This window comes from Antechinus flavipes, chromosome 2 (assembly GCF_016432865.1).
Source record: "Antechinus flavipes isolate AdamAnt ecotype Samford, QLD, Australia chromosome 2, AdamAnt_v2, whole genome shotgun sequence".
NCBI lineage: Eukaryota > Metazoa > Chordata > Mammalia > Dasyuromorphia > Dasyuridae > Antechinus > Antechinus flavipes.
Window position 1 is genome coordinate 294,169,588 of NC_067399.1, and position 18,203 is coordinate 294,187,790.

The following is an 18,203-nucleotide window of genomic DNA, read 5'->3' on the forward strand; positions in this document are numbered from 1 at the left end:
AAAGCTCTCATCAAATTACTCTGTGGCTCACAGACAGAAAACTAATCCAAAATCTTCCAGCAAAAATACCCTAACAATATGTATTCTTTCACAGGGTATCCATTATTGCTCTTTGTAGAAATCTTCATAATGCTTGGGTACTCTAATTGTTATTGCTAGGGAGACATTCCAAACAAATAATAAAGCCTCTTTTAAATTATGACAACCTTAATTTCCCACATGAACATTCAGCCTTCTGGACTCTATATCCTAGAAAATGTACTCCACGTGTTTTAAAAATGGGAGAGCATTCACGTGCACAGCTAACTGCAGTGGTGAAAAAACAGGTACTTACTGCTGTCAGGACGGATGAGGACTCTGGTTTTGACACATTGTGGCTGTTAAAGAATATTGATTCTCTGTCTGAAATTGACGAGAGAGAGAGGGGGGGGGGGGGGAGGAGAGAGAGAGAGAGAGAAAGAAACAGGGTTAGTTGATGCGTCTTTGTAGTTATTCCTTGACAATGCTTTCCCCTAAAGGATTGGGTTTGGCTACACACTTACCACCAGGAGGCAGTACTACCTAGGCAATCCTGAAGACCAATCAATTTGACAGAGTCCCTGACCAAAAGGTAGGCCCCAAAGTTCTTAATCATCTATCCTAAAAAAAAATGACATCGTCCCCACTCCCCTACCCCACCACTTCCCCTGTGAGAAGGCCACTTGTCTGTATTAAGGACACACTTTAGCGCTTAAGGATATTCTTGCTTAGGTTGATTTTTTTTTTCTAAGCTTTGAGACTAGAAGAAACCTTAATGAAAATCTCATTCAACATCCTCATTTTACACATAAGAAAACTAAGGCATTAAGTTAAATAAAGTGTTCATGATCACAAAGTATTAAGTAGTAGAACCACAAGTAAAACACAGGTCCCATGGTTCTATTAGCTGGGCCAGCCTCTTCCACAATATCATGCAATCAAAAAGACTTTTTTTCTTTTTTGGGTGAGACAGTTCGGGTTAACTGACTTGCCCAGGGTCACACAGCTAGGAAGTGTTAAGTGTCTGAGGCCAGATTTGAACTCGGGTCCTCTTGACTTCAGGGCTGGTGCTCTATCCACTGTGTCATCAAGCTGGCCCCAAAAGGACCATTTTAAATGAATCTCTACATCAGTCACTTATCACATCTGGTTGAATTTTCCCCTTGCCATATTACTTTTCCTTGATCAGGCCTTTCATAGTCCTATATGTTAGACCATGTTCTGTTTGTAAATACTTTACAAAAACATGAGGTGACATTATTGCCAGTTAGATATGAATCAGGAAAAAACAAAAACAAAAATACAATACAGGCTTCAAATAGCATGAAATCAAGATCCCCAAATCACTGGTATTTGGATTGGGAAATCTACACATCACATACCTGCAAGCAACACACACAGAAAATATAATCTTCCTCTATATCTGCTCTATATACTTCTTCCCTCCTTTCTTGATTTTGAATTGCTAAGCCAAAACCCAACAAGGTTGATATAGATGAAAGCCCCCAGGGAATCTTCGATTATCTGTCTAGATAACTGAGAGGAACATGTAAACATCTATGCAGCCATATCTATAGATATAGGCTTGAGAAGGCACATATGTAATCATATTAGTTTCTCATCCCTCCCTTCCCCAGAAACTAACAATGTCAAAAATATAAAAACTGATCCTATTTATTATAATGATCCATTATCCAGAAAAAAAGACATATGAGGGCTCACCTATTTCCTCTGTAATAAAAGGGTTTGTATTTATACTCTCACCTAAGTCAGTTTCTTTTCTTAATGACTTTTTTGTTTCTGGGCTGGTGAAATGATTTGTAGGTAACCGATTTAGGTTCATGCCAAGCTCAGTCTGGGAATGTACCTGGTATATTTCTGGCTAGCTGAGCTTCAAGGCCCGTTGTTGCCTTAGCATTCCTGACCTTCCTCTGGCTTGCTCCAGAGCCATTCCGAACGGAGGGCATGAAAGATGGTCCAGGAGGGCTGCCTGTCGGGCGGCCTGAGAAAAATAAAAACCCTACAGGGCAAGCACAAACACTATGTTCCAGCATCTTCCAGACTTTTGCCTCCTCCAATAGGCCAGAGGTCTAGAAGATTAGAAAGCACTAGACACAAGAACATAACCATTGTACAAGAGTGCTTTGCTGGGACAGAATACTTACATGTTTATTCTTACTGATTCATACCAAAACTCTGTGAGGAAAATAGAGCAAGGATTAGCCCCATATTACATATAGGGAGAGTGAGGCTGACCATGGTTGGTTAAAGTCAAAAGGATAAATTATCGGTAGAGAAAGCAATTCTACTGTCTCCAAAAGCAATGCTTTTTTCATAATATGCTATTATCTTCTACCCATTATATGAAGAAAAAATCTACTACTACTAACTTTTTTCTTTTAGTTCATTCTATCAGCCCAGGGAATCTTTATTTTCCGCAGTCTAGGGATATAAACATCTAATTATCCATCAAAAAATAGGTCCCAACTACAAAAAAGTCTAGGTTATCTGCTATTCAAGATTCAAGGTCCTAAGGAACAATAAAAATAATAACAGTTCACAAATTACATAGGTAGTCTTATGTGGGTAGTCTTACGTGTAGGTAGCCAAATAGTATTAACCCCAATTTACAAATAAAGAAACTGAGGGTTAGAAAGGTTAAGTCATTGCCCAAGGTTAACCATATAATGCTTGATGCCCAGGTCTGAGAAACAAGACTATGTAAGAACAAAAGGGACTTTTGAGATCAGATGAAGAAATTGAATCCCAGAGAAAGAGGTCACTGACCAAGTAAAGCATGTTCAGAAGGGTAAAGATAATAACGACAGGACTGTAAAGCATGCCAAATGACCATCAGCAAGAGAAATCTGAGCTTTTTAATTTGGAGAAAAGACTTATGACCAGGAGAGGGGGTAGAGATGGACACATTGACAATCTCTAAGACTGAAGAGCTATCGTATGGGAAAAAGATTGGATTTGTTCTATTTAGTCACAAAAGGAAGAAATAAAAGCAATGATTTAGAAGTTATAGAGGGGCTAACTCTGGCTTCATATAAAGAAGAAAATGTGCTAAAAAAAAAAAAAAGAAAAAAGAAATAATGGAAGAGACAGCCTCATTAAGAGTTTATACTCTACTTGTATATAAAAATAAATAAGGTAAATAAAAATCATGAAGACAGAAAAAACTAAAAACTAAATTAAATGGATTAAGAAAGGATTCAAGGTGGCTCTTGGAAGGGAAGTAATTATATGAGAAAAGGGGATATAAGGAAGGAGTGGATCTAGGGCAAGAAATATAGCTTGTGAAAACATGCTGAGGAGATAGGACATGAAATATCAAGTTTAAGATTAGTATGATTTGAATGGAGTGAAAGGGAACAATGTGAAATAAGGCTAGAAAAACAGACTGAAATCAATACAATGGGAGGCACTGAAGGTTTCTGAGCAGAGGATTACTTAGCAAGATTATTTGAGCATTTAAGGGTAGATGGAGGGGAGAAGGGAAAGTCTAGTGGCAAAGAGCCCACTCTGGAGGCTACAATTTGATAAAATGGTTGCTCTATTATTTGCTAGCTTTATTACCCCAGGCAAATTACTCTCCCCCTGGGATTTACCTTTTCTTATCTATAAAAGGAGAAGGTTGAACTAGATGATCTCCAAAGTCGGCTACAATGCTAAAATCCTTTGATTTTTAAAGAGAATGGCATTCTGCACACATCAATATGAGTGCACTTGCCAAGTGTTTCATAAACTAAACTGGTAATAGTATCTATCCTACTGATACTCAGAAGTATGAATTCCTTTTAAATGCTTTAAAATTTTTCATTTTTAAAAGAATTAAATTCAAAATTCACTTCCTCTTTCCATCTCTGTCATCCATTGAGAGGCAAGAAATACAATATCCATTTTATATATATGAATCATGCAAAACAGATTTCTACATTAACTATATATATAAAGCAAGACAAATACTGTTTTCCCCATTTGAAAATGAACTCCTTGAAGGAAGGGACCTTGTTTTTGTTCTATGTCTGTATCCCCAGAGGTTAATACAGTACCTGACTTGTAGTAAAGGTTAATGAATGCTTTTAATGATGACAATGATAGCCCATATCCACTAGTGTCAATTTTTCAAGGGTTCCTAGACTCTCATGGAACCTATAACTAAATAGCACTGAATCTTCTATCTCTTTCCCCTCATTCTTTTCTCTTGCTGCCACTTTGTTGGCACAGCTGCCTTGAAGGCAGAGTCCCTCTGCAAATTCTTTTTTTTCAATCAATATGTATTTATTAAATTCCTATAAGTCAGACGCTACCCTTAAGCATTTATTAGATGCTTACTATATGTCTGCCACTGTCCATAAGCATTTATTAAGTGCCTACTATGTGCCAACCTCTGTCCATAAAGACTCATTAAGTGGGCTGATTGTTGTTCATAGCTGTTGTTCATAAGGATTTATTAATTGCCTGCTGTGGGCCAGGATCAAAAAGCAGCACATTGAAGAGGTAACCTTTCTGCAAATTCTCTAATCAGGAAAGGGAGAGCAGGAGAGAAATAAATAAGCAAAAAAGGCAAGACATTACAGTCCCTGTTTTATGTTTTATGTTTTTTGGATGCAAAAATCAATGTCTGAAGAAACAAAGGACTTGACCAAAGTCAGGAAAGAGAAAGACAGACAGAAACAAGATACATGACTCTATAAAGTTCTACTCTCTAAGGCAATGGCTCTCCAGCAAAGAACCCTAAAGGTTCTTAAAGGGCCTAAATTCTAATCAGGTTTATTTAAAATTATAATGTATGCAATCAGTGCCAGCTAGGTATAGATTTTAGTACTCAGTCCCAATGGCTTCATGATCATGTGCAAATAAGCTCTCATGAGAGGATCCTTTGAAACAAAGAGTAGTTTCACCAGCGATATTTAGTATGTGTCTTATCCTATTTACAACACACCTTGCCATGGTTTGGAGTTTTCAGCATAGAAACTACCTTCACCACCAAAAAAATTCCACAATCTAATACTGGTCTAGACTACTAGTCTAGAAAGTAGTCTAGACTTTACCTATATAGGGCATAAGGTGCTATTGCTATGAGATAAGACACAAGAGGAAGTAGCAGTAATAATTAAAGTAAGGAAATTTTGAGGAGGAAACAGATTTGATTTAATTGATATTTTATTGGAATTTTAAAGGAGGAAATTCCTTTTATCAATGCAGATCAGTACCTCTCTCAGCAACTTGAGAATCAAAGGTGGAACTAGAACTCAGCTTTTCAGGATTCCAGGTCATTACAGCATACTTACTCAAAGGACTTCTCATACACACACACACACACACACACACACACACACACACTATGGGGGCACTAAATTAATATTCACATATAAAAATGATGATACAGACTTGTACAAAATAAGGAAGTTATTCAGCTTGTGACTGTTTAGAATTCTAATAATGTTAGGAATGGAAAAGAAGTTAGATAGGATTATTCAAATTTTTTTAAAGAGAAGGATCATATACCAGAAATCCATGTATGTGAACCATATTTATAAAATTATAATCATTGATTATTCATTCAAGGGTGTTCCAATGATATTTGGAAGTATACAGGCACTTGGGTCATATCAAACTGGCTGATTAATTTATTTAGAGCTAGCTAATAAGACATCCCGTAACAAAGACACAATTTTGTTTTGTTTTTAAAAACTAAAAATTTTTGCCAGTCTACAATTTATCACCAAGGTCACAACTTAGTTATCTGAAATATAATTCAATTTTACACAGAGAAGTGACTGGCAAAAGGTATTCACTGATCTAGATACTCTGTCTTTATCCAAAACCAGAGACAGTCATTTCCCTTCCTGAAAGTCTTATTTTCATATGATGTGAGAAAAAGTGAGCGAGGTCATGAACTATTCTTGATAACTGTATTTCAATACATAGTTTCCTTTGTAATCTTACGGATTTTTTACACATCTAAAAATATTATGCTGCGAAAGACCCATAGCTTTCATCAGATTAAAAAAGTTCATAACACCAAAAAAGGTTAAGAATGCTCAAGGTAGATGATTCCATGTGCTAGTCTTAGAATGAAATCTCTTGACTTCTATCTAGTACAAGGCTCTTGTCAGATATAAAATGGATAAAATCACGTTCATTTGTCTTTTCCCCCTGCCAAGTGATTCCCAACTTTATATAACTTATGGTAACTTGGTCATGGTTATGGCTAGTACCAAAAATAGTGTCAGACTATAAAGAGCCAGCATAAATAGAACTTTGCCTAATAAATAAGGCTTAAATCATGCAGGATTACTTTCAATTCTGAGGTACCATTTGTTCTGCAAAACTCCCCTGGGAGCTATCACTTCTAATGGGTACTTTTGGAGAAAGACTTAATTTCAGTAAATTTTGAGACCTTAACAGAAACAAAACTTTCTTTGAGAAGAGAGAATTGTGAGGGTACACAGGGGAGGCAGAATGAAAGAAAAACTGAGAACACTCAGTAAGGAACTTGGTACCTTTTCTTAAACTTATATTCTCAACAGAGGATCTAGAGCAGGAGTCCTCAAACTTTTTAAATAGGGGGCCAATTCACTGTCCCTCAGACTTGTTGGAGGGCCGAACTATAGTAAAAACAAAAACTTTGTTTTGTGGGCCTTTAAATAAAGAAATTTCAAGCCCTGGATGAGGGGGATAAACTTCCTCAGCTGCTGAATCTGGCCGTGGCCATACTTTGAGGACCCCTGATCTAGAGTCACACAGTCAAAATATGAAAGGCAGGACTTGAACCTAAATCTTCTAGACTCTGAAGTTAGCAATAACAACTATTACTAATATCATTCCTACTGCAATGATGATGATGATGATGATGATGATGATGATATTTGAAATTATTTTTCTTTTTATGATTTATATAGTGTTTACTAAATACTAGATTACCAAGTGCCATTTGTAAACTTAGAATAACTTTGTTGTTAATGACTCTGGGAAATACAAAAAAAAAAAAAGGAATGAATATGGTTGTGCTGGTAAATTAATCATGTTTGGCATATTTGGAAATGTGAAAGTTTAGGAAGGGGAAAAAGTAAAATTTTCCCCTTTTTCTCTTGAATTTCAGTAACCTCCCTCCCCATCTACTCATAATTTTTCCATTTTTTTTTTTATTCAAATGTCAGGCCCTGAAGAATCAGACTAGGGCTGGCATTAGTAAAAGTACTTTCAAGCAGGTGTGAAGAAAAGGTGATTATCTCACATCAGTGAGGTGTCTGGGCCTGTGTATGTGTTTCTACAGGAAAAGATTGCCTAAGAGAGGACAATGGAGAGGAATACAAATGGGAGTAGAGAACAGCTGCACTTAATTTAAAAGTATCTGAGGGAAGGACCAATCAAGGTACATACAAGTGCAGGAAGTTCCAATGGGATCAAATCAAGGGGCTTAGAAAGATGCATCTGTTAAACCAAAAAGCAAGAAGAATATTATCTAAATGTAGAAAGATTAGAGATTTCCCCTTAAAAGTGATGAATTAGTTGTCTCTACAGAAAGTACAATATTTTATTTTATTTTTTATACACGTGGCTCAAAGGGATATAGTTCTAGTTCATCAGTCAACACTCAGGCCATTAATATCAACAATATGCAGCATTTAGACAGCACCTTCAAGGTTTACAAAGTGCTTTACAAATATTATTTAGTTCTTACAAAAATTCTGAGAGGGTGGTGCCATTATTATCCTCATTTTATAAATGAGGAAAATGATGCAAACAGAGGTGAAGTGACTTTTTAAGTATCTAGCAATTAGGTCTGACTGCAGGGCCCAATGCTCCTGGTAATAACTGTCACAATTTGGAGCATAATCAGTCTGACCTAACAATGACTGAATGACTACTCTGCATGTACATAATTCTTGCTTTTAAGACAATTTACAATCCAGAAGGGAGATAATGATACCTATTCAGTCAACTATGAACTTTTTGCTAAATTTCCAATATTTCACCTGCAAAACAAGGCACTTACTAATACTCTGTAAAGTGTCCTTCAGCTCTAGATTTGTGAGGCTTTATTTATACCAAATTATATATTGGAATATTATATATCTCAAATACTTGTGATGTGGACTTTCCCCTACAGTTGCCTGCTGAAGTTTTTAACTTAACTATCACCTAATGTGTAAAGCCTTCTATGGAGACCAGCCCCCTAATGTCAGTCATTATTTTCTTCCTTAGAATTTATATAAAGTTTTTTGTTTTGCATTCTGATAATTCATATACAAAACATAAGATGTGTTTCGTAATTACTTGTGATTAAACTTTATTTCCCATTTAGATTTTAAGTTCCATGAAAAAAGGGACAGCAAGTATCTTACCTGAACTTTGTATTTTTTTCCCCAAGGTCCAGTACAAACTTTTCTGCACATATCAGCCATTTAATAAATACTTCAGAGAATCAAAGATTCTCATAATTATAATAGCCTCAGAAGCCACCACTTTCTTCAAGCCATACTTGAATAAGAAAACTGTACAACAGTCCTCCTAATTGGTGAACAGTTTCTTCTTGCAGACAGCCAATTAAAAAAACAAAAGCAAACAAAAATAGCTAGCCCAATCAACTTCTGAATAATTCTAAATGTTGTGAAGTTTTTCTTCATACCTTCTCCCTCTCCATTCCCTTGAGACACAATAGTGCTGGACTCCTTGTGGTTCCTCGAACAAGACACTGCATCTCTTGGTCCTAAGCATTTTCTCTGGCAGTCCTCCATGAATATTCACCTGTTCCCTCCTGGATTTCTTCAAATCCCAACTAAAAATCCCACATCCTTCCTGATCCTTTTTAGTTCTAATGCCTTTCCCTTATTAATTATCTCCAACTGATCCTGCATAAGCTTATATGGAGTTGATACAAAATCGTTTGCATATTCTCTCCTCCATTAGTCCATGAACTCTTTGAGAAAAGAGACTAGTTTTTGCCATTCTTTGTATCTCTGGAGCTTAGCATAGTGCCTGGCACATGGCAATCACTTGGTAATAATTGTTGCTGACTTGTCACTATTTTCACTAGGAGAGATTTTTATATCTAGAGTTCTAGGGCATATACTGAAGAAATCATACAACAGAATCTCAAATAAATAAATATGTGTAACAAAATTGAATATAATTACCAAATATATTTGTAAAAGTCATCATTCTCTCCCTGGTTTCTTTCAAAGATCAATTTTTAGAAGCCTTCCCCTGGTCTTTTTACGCCTATATGTCTTCATCATTCAGTTACTGAATGAATGTTACAGCAATACAGGGTTAAGTTCTTCCTGTTCATTTAGTAAATCTCAAATCTCTTTAATGGTTATAAATTTCACTCTGAGAGTGAATTTGAGGGTTTTTGTTTTTGTTTTTGTTTTTTTGCAGGGGGAAGGGGGAGAGGGGGGGAAATAACCAAAAACCATTCTGAGCCAAGTGTGGTGAATAAGCTTGCAGGTTCCAGCTAAGGAATTCTCTTTGGCATCAAAAATGTTGAATCTACAGAATTATAAGGATGCCTTTCTCCTTTGGCTCATAAGCTGGCTCTGAAGACAAATCCCCAAGATATGAACTTATGAGTATATTATGAACCATGGTAGTATTAATGAATCCTGATTCACATGTGCTCAAGAACAGAGCATTATCACATTTGTATCACCTTTGTTCATCATTTGAATAATAATGGAGGAGAAAGACAGATGCTATACCTTTAGTGGCCTGACCCCCAAAGTATATTCATATATATGTATACACCAAGTCCCTAATAGACAATATAGTAAAAAGTCTTTAGGTAAATTACCTGACATTCCCGCAGAAAAGTTCTTCAAAGAAGGTCTCTGTACCACAGTGTAGGACTCGCCCACCACAAACACTTTGTATAGGACAGCATTGTGATTGATGAAGTTCTGAATCACACAAGGAGGCTTGATGGCACTGAGGCCTTCCTGGTTGAAGATGATGGCCATCTGATGAAATAAGAAAACTAATTCAGCTCTGTCCCCATTTATTTCAACATGTGGTTATTAAACATCAAATACTGGTAATGTACTTGGTACAGTGCCTGACATACAGTAGGTGCATAATAGGTATTAATCATTTAAGTATAAAGAATTAGATAATAAAACTAACTTAATGGGATATTTATTACATATAATATTTGTAAATATGATGTTCTAGGCACTATGGCGACAAAGGTGAAAATGGCATAGGAACTGGTTTCAAGGAGTTTATAATTAAGGGAGTTAAGAACTGTTCATAAATAAGCATTATGCAAAATAAAGTATGAGGAGGAAAGAAGATAATGTTGCAGAATATGAAAAGGAAGAGATCATATTCCATTATAGAAGAGAATTCAGGAAGGCTTGACTCAATCAACAAGTATTTGTTAAACATCTATTGTGTGCCAGGCACTGGGAAATATAAAAACAAACAAAAATAAAATAAAATAAAAAACCAGAAATAGTCCTTGTCCTCAAGGAGCTTGCATTCTATCTGGGGAGAAAACATATACACTATATACATGTACCACGTACAATACTAAATACTTGGAATACAAAGACAATATATTTTCCACAAGACAATGCTGAACATGGAACTCTGTGGGACCTTAAAGCTGGTCCCATGCTCTCTCTAGAGTTTGTTTCCTGACATATAGAGAGAATACCATCCAACTCTCAATTCTATGTTCTAAGGCTCCTTCCAGCTTTGATCTTCTACAACATCAGATCACAAGATCACAGATTTAGCACTGGAAGGGATCTAAGCATGCATCTAGCTAAATGTCTTCATAACTAAGGTTTAGAGATAAATGACTTGCCCAGGTTTGCCCAGTCATTAAGTGTCAGAAAAAGGATTTGAATTCAGTTCTTTATAGTCCAAGCCCAGCCACTATTTAATACTGCCTTTAACACTGAGTAAAATACATACTACAAGTTGATTTATCAGGATTTCAGCTGGTCTGTTGACATTCTTTCATGTACTCTCCTTTAGGATAAAAGCATTCATTAAGCACTACTGTATATTAGAGCACTAACCCAGTTGCTGGACATATATAAAGCATAGGTGAGCACCAGTGACATAGTTGATGGGGGTGTGAAACTGTGTCCCCTTTAATTTGTAAAATTATCACTCTAAAATTGTATCCCCTTTTGATGTGTAAAAAAAGGGAGATTCCTGGTCTCCCAGGCTCCATAGAGTCTATGAGAGAGCATATTTCTCAGGCTGGATCTTTTTAAGGCAAATCGACCCCCTCCCCTCCACCCCTCAATGACAGTCGGATCCCATTCAAATTCAGGCTGAAAAAGCCTTCAAAGTAATTTCATTCAATTGGGAGATCCTGGTCTGATCAGCTCAAACTGCCCCCAGTTCCCCCCTCCCTTCCCCCTACTAAGATCTGCTCATAAAATAGGTTTCTGTTCACTCATTCTTTGCAGAATGTCTAAAGTCCTATGCTTTGCCTCTTTGGCATAACTGCCAGGACTCCTTCCCGCTGTGAAGACATTCTCTTCTTAGTGCCAGCCTCCATTTCCCTAATAGGACTTTGCCACTCGAAAGTCAGTCTTCCTAACAAAACTGACTCTTCTCATCCAACAAGAAACTTCCCTTTCGTCATTCAGTATTTTGGGTTCGTAAATTCTTTCACGAAGGACCTACGCCAACCAGAAGGGGATCCTCACACCTCTTTGCATTGCCACTAACCTCACCATAGTGAGTGTAGATGAGGTTAAGAAACAGAGGATTTGAGTTCAAAAAACAGAGAAATAAACAATTTCAACAGTGGCTCAGATTGGATACTCATAATGTTTTCCTCATGATATAGAAGAACTGCTTCCTTCACTACCAAATCACTGTCATTGTTAATTCCATAGTTTCTGATCAAACCTTTCTGCAGCATCCTCAGGAAATACCGTTTCTTCTCTGACATGTTCACTTGGTCAAGGTGTCTCAAAGTGCAGAGAGAGGCAAGAGAAAGGAGACTCATAGACAGATATAGGATGCCTTGATCTTTTCTGGATGTGATGTGTGACATGTGGATCATCACTTCTTTCCGGAATCCCTCAATCCTTACTGGCAGGTACATTAATCCCTCATCACCTCAATGATAATCACTTGTCTCATACACTTTCTGTTTCTTTTAGTCTTCCAATAAGTAATGGCATAGTTACTACCAGGTTCAGGGCATGGTCCAGGCTTCATTGAACATGGTGATGGAATCAAGTTAGTAGGCTGGTCCTTCCTTGGACAAGAGAAACTCAGTACAATGATGGACTGACAGTCAAAACTTTTTTAACACTGGTGTATGGGATGTCTCAAAAGTTATTAATTCTGCCAAGATCTACTATTAGAGGGAATTTGAATGGAATGGTATTCCTTGTCTTTGGTTTATTGCAGAGTAATAGGTCCACATTGGAAAGGAGAGTCCTTGCTCTATGGATCTCCAGCTGTTTAGGCTGTACTGCTGCTGGCCTGGACTCCCTGACTTTAATATTTCTTCAAAAACCATGAGTATTTGATTTCCACAGAGTAACACCCAGTGATTCTATAAACTTTAAGATTAGAGTAAATGCTACTAGCTTTCTTTGTCTAACAGGAAATCTGAGAACTTACTGGTACCAAACAACATATGGCCTCATCTATCACCACAATACTCCCTGAACTGATTTTTAAGTCATAGAATAGAGTTAGGAAGCCCAGCCAAAAAAAAAAAAAAAAATGCCGAACAAGCTAGAACAATACATTAATTGAAATAGTAATCATACAAAGGAGACAAGCAATAGAACCAAAGAGTCTAATTTCAAGACATCTGGCAACTCTCAAATCAGTTTAAAATCCAAATCCCTAGAGACTTAGATCTTGGCAGGTTTGTTTCATTAGACAGCAGACTATTTCTATTAATGACCACAGAATGAATAATAATTCTCTTACAATTATGAATTGCAGAGTAACATAGAGAATATAAATTCCTAGGTATCCAGCACAATTTATTGGGTTGCCATTTTATAGAAAAGTAAGTGGAACTAGTAGGTTCTAGAATTTAGAAACTAGAATCACAAAGTGGGGGACAGAACTAGAACAAAAATCCATTGCTCTCAATTGTCCATTATAAACTGAGAGTGAATATTAGGCACCAGGAGAAAATGTTTAGCTCTGAAAAACTATTCTTTCACACTTGCTCTAAACAATTAAATATTCTAAAAAAAAAAAAAAAATTCCAGAAGGAAAGAGGGTCAAAACTCTCTTTATTTCCTTCCTCCCTGTCTCTGTCTCTATTCCCTGCTTTTGCTGCCACCCTACCCCATGCCACCTCAGGTCTCCCCCAACATATTATGCATTTAATATACACTCATGTTTATGCTTTTCTCTCCTGGGTCTCCATCTCAAAAAAAAAAAAAAAATGCCCTAAGCCTATGTATGGACCTTAGTTTAGACTTAGCAATCTCTTTTGAGATATATTTTAACTAAACTATAAAACAGGACTATTTGCAGATGGAAATAATTAGGAAGTGACAGGAAATAGGTAGATGGAAATAGCCTGAAGCTGAAGAGACCAATGCTGCAAGTTAGGAGGCATGAATTCCAGTGCCTGTGTAAATTTAGGCAATGAATCTCCCAGATTTGGGACCCATATGTTTCTTCTTCTACATAAGTGAGGGGTGGCTGGATTGATGATGCCTGTCAGCTCCCACATATTATGATTCTGTTTCAGCAAATAATTAAGATCTTAGCACATGGTGACATGCTGAAAGAAATGGACTTTCTTTCAAATATGAAAAGGCAAAACTCCGGGAGAATACTGCTATTTACTGGTATTTATCTTATCAGGCCTGCATCATATGCTGCAGTAGAAAGAACATTGCCCTAAAGATAGAGAAGGAGCTAACATATTCACTCTCAATTCACTGAATGTTAAAATGACCACCAAACACAAAGTGTTAAAACTACAGAACAACCAAATTGATTAACCAATATCAATAAACATTTAGTGTGATAAATGCTGGAACACAGAATGCAGGATTTGGAGTCAGATATGTCTCAGATATAACCCAACTACATGACAATGGGCAAACCACTCAAACTTTCAGTGCTTCGGTTTCCAAATACGCACATGAAAGTAATATGTAATATGTAAATATGTACATGAAAGTAATATGTAATAAGTAAAATGAAAGTAATAATAATATCTGCTTAACTAGGAAGTTGTATAGATCTAATGAATTAACATATGTAATGTATTTTTCACACCTTAAAGCATTCCATAAATGCTAGCTATTATTCAACCAGAGGGCCTTTTATATACAATTATTTACAAATTTGCCTCATTAAAGGCCTGGACCTTGTTTTTTGCCCTTTTTTACACTCTACTACTTAGCAAGTGTCAGAGCCATAGTAAGTAAGCACTTAAATGCTTCTTGCCTAACCTCTGGATTTGGAGTCAGGAGACACAGCTTCAAATTCTGCATTCAAATTCTGCGATGTGACCCTGCCTAATAATTTTAAGCTCTCAGTCTTGAGATTTAGTTTATCTATAAAATGGGGAATCCTATAAATTGTACTACTTAACTTAAAGAATTATTACAGGAGCTCAAATGAGATAAAGTACATAAAGCACTTGGCAGCCTTTGAAATGCTATATAAATGTTCATCATTTTTAACTTAATTATAATTTTAATATTTACAAATAATGATAATAGCTAACATTTATATAGTATCTACTATCTGCTAGTCATTATGTAAAGCACTTTACAAATATTATCTCATTGGATCTCCCACTACTCTGGGAGATGCTGTTATAAAAATCCAAGATCCTTGCTAGGTACTGCATGAATAATCAACAAGTTACTGAAGGACAAGTATATGGCAGTTTATTTATTCAGTCAAAAGTGTGACAGACATCATCAATGGGTGATGGACTTGTGTGTCTCACAATTGAACAGATAGCATATATGTAGTCTGTTCTAAGCTACATGATCTAGAGCTTGGATAGGGCATATAGAAATAAGAAGGTACCTTTTCAACAAAAGGGGGAAAAAAAGATATTTATGATACAATTTGACCTAAGAGTACTTTTGTTCTAACAACCTGCCTATCAATGATTATAAAAGTCCTCTGGACTAGGAATGTAATAATATTTCTTCCCTTAGATATATTAGTAATCCTGCCCTCTGATCTGAAAGTGTTCTTGTTCTATCAATTATTTCAAAGTCTTCTGGCCTTAGAATATTCCTGCAAACATTACTGACTGTCAGATAGATAATCTGTTGATCAGTAATGACCAAGTTCCTGAGACAAGAGTGAACAGATCATCTCTCAAACCTACTCAAAGCCATAAAATTAGCAAATAAGTAACATGAAGCTCTGATGCAGTTTTGTGTAAATCTATCTCCATTCCCTCGATTCCTTGCTGATTTCTTTTAGAACTTAGCCCGCTGCAATTGGTATTACAATTACAATATAAACTTTGCCCCTTGACTTGGATATGGGTTCAAGCCTGCAAATTCTTTTGAGATACCTCGAGATATCAGTTTGTGGCCCCAAATCCCCTCTCTCAATCTTAATATTTAAATTATTACAAAAGAAAAAAACAAAACAACAACAACAAAAAAAAAAAAAAAAAACTGTGTTCTTCAGCATTCCTTAAGTCCACAGTTTAAGAACATATCTAGTTTTAAGAATCTATAGCTTACAGGGTTGCAAGATTTTTGGTCTTGACCACCCAGCAAGCAAGATCTTCTTGCTAAATATTCTAATCAATTTAGCATAAAATCAGAATCCCAGAATTGAAAAAAAAAACAAAAAAAAAAACATCAGGGAACACTGAGTTTAACTATTATTTGAAGCAAGAACTCATTCCTACCATGTCCCAAACAAGCAGTCATCCAATTACTCCTTTTATTAATTTTTTTATATGAACAAAAATCTTATTTTCTTTCCTTCCCACCATTCCCCTCATTAGAAAAAAAGAAATTGGAATCCTTTTAATATATGTACAAACTCAAACAAAACTAATTTACCCAATCACTCTTAAAAAGATCTTTAGTAATGAAAATAATCACTAATTCCCAGTTACTGTTTAGTAATTTTCAATCATATCTGAATCTTTGTGACCTCGTTTGGGTTTACAAAGATACTGGAGTGGTTTGCCATTTCCTTCTCCAGTTCATTTTACAGATGAGGAAATGGAGACAAAGTGACTTGCCTGGGGTCACATCCCTAGTAAGTGTATGGGTTTTGAATTCAGAAAGAGTATTCTTGACTCACAGCCCAATAATCTGTACACTATGACAGCAAGACAACCCACTGAATTGTGAGTTCAACTTAAACACAGAAAGCCTTTTTAGTTCTCATTCTCCCCAACTTCTGGTGCTTTCCCTTTGGAATTACTTTCTATCTACAGTCTCTAATTAGTAAGTATATAATTGTTTTCTTCAATGGCAAGGATTGTATTACTGCCTTTCTTTGTATATCTAGCATCAAGCACAGTGCCTGACACAAAACAAGTGTTTAATATAATGCCTTGTGATTAACTTATTTCTTATGTTGAATTAAAATCTCCCTTCTTCTTTTCCATTGTCCCTAGTACCATCTTATAAATACTGTGGAATTGCAAAATGTAAACATTTCATTACCATTAGCTAAAAATATATGTGTACCATCTCTGAATACTGGCTGGGGTTATTGATGATAATATTTCAAAATTTAACATTTTTAAAGAACATTTTTTATAACAGTCAATTAAGATAGATCATACAAATATTATTAATTCAATTATAGGTGAAAAAACAGAGGAACTGAGAGATATAATCACTTGACCAGATTGGCAAAGTTATTAAGTGTCAAGAGAATACTTGAACAATACTGTTCTCTTGGTGTCATGGGGGGAAAAAACATTGATTGAAAAGAGTGATTATGTCAATATCCGAGGGACAACATTTACTAGTTGTGGGACCATGTGCAAGTTAATTAAATTCTCTGTGACTTGGTTTCCCCAATTGTGCTATCCAATGCCTTTAGCAATCTACTTCTCAAGGTTATTGTGAGATCAAGTGAGATAATGTACAAAAAGCATTTTGAAAGCCTTTAAGTACCATATAAATGCTAGCTATTAATATCATTTTCATCATTATCTCTCCCACTGGAACCTGTTGCCTCTCAGTCACTATGAGCTCAGGAAACATAAAATGATGCTAGTTCTGGATCACCCCATGTATCTGAGAGCATCAGGGGAATAAGCTGTTTTTCATAAGGTTTCCAGATACTCAAGCCCCAAAGTCTCTGGCACTGTGCCTTGTCTTGTACTCAAGATTTACTCCCAGGAGAAATGAAAAGGCAAAGTGGGAAGCTCTGAATAAAATATATCCTACATAAAAATGACACTGTGGTTTCCATGGAAACTTTAAACCACTGAGTATTAATGAATATCAAGATAGGGTGCTTCCTAAATGGCATCCCCTTTGAAAGAGGGGGAGGAAAGAAGGAAGAGGAAAAAAAAATGAAACAGCTTTACTAGGCAGGTGGCCATGGGAATGGGAGGGTGGGAGAGGAGAATGAGAAGACCATAGGTCATCTCAGGTTTTATAAAAAACAAGAACAACAAAATCTTCCAGGAAAAATTGGTCTCATTTTAACAAAAATTTCTCTGAATTATAGATTTAAAGGAATCATAGACTCAAGGAAAACTAGAAGGATCCTTAGACAGTACCCAAGTTCAATGTTACTGAATTCTTAATTTTACAAATTAGGAGTTAAGAGAGACTTGTACAAATCCACAGAGAATATAGTAAGCAGAAAAGTTTGGATTTTAATCTAGATCCTGACTCTAAATCAAGCACTCTTTCCATGGAATCACACTGTTGTTCAGAAACCATCGAGTCAAAATAGCAAATGATTGAGAATACCCTCTATAACCCTTAGAGTTATTTTGAACTTCTTATTGCTCAAATTCCAGTTCATCACTGTCCTTGCTAAAACATGCCATTCTGAACAAAACACAACCCTGCAGATGTGGTCTGAGTAGATCAGAGCAGAGAAATGTGATCTTGTTCAGAATGCCCTGGTTTCTTAAAGTAACCTAATATCTCCGTAGTTTTACAGGCTACCACACTGAGTTTGCTGTCTACTAAAAGCTCCAAATCTTTTTTTTTTTAAAGAGGAATATTCTCTAGCCAAGCCTTCCTCAT

The 18,203-nt window shown here is 36.1% G+C and overlaps 1 protein-coding gene across 5 annotated transcripts in view; it reads right to left on the minus strand.

Annotated features, from left to right (window-relative positions):
* Positions 1-18,203, minus strand: part of ITPK1 (inositol-tetrakisphosphate 1-kinase) — a 371,106-nt gene that overhangs the window by 61,085 nt on the left and 291,818 nt on the right. For all 5 annotated transcript variants that reach the window (XM_051977360.1, XM_051977357.1, XM_051977356.1 and 2 more), the window contains exons 8-9: positions 9,827-9,992; positions 335-402 (exon numbers count right to left, since the gene is read on the minus strand). In XM_051977360.1, coding sequence (XP_051833320.1) covers positions 335-402; positions 9,827-9,992 — 234 coding nt within the window. The remainder of the gene's footprint in view (positions 1-334; positions 403-9,826; positions 9,993-18,203) is intronic.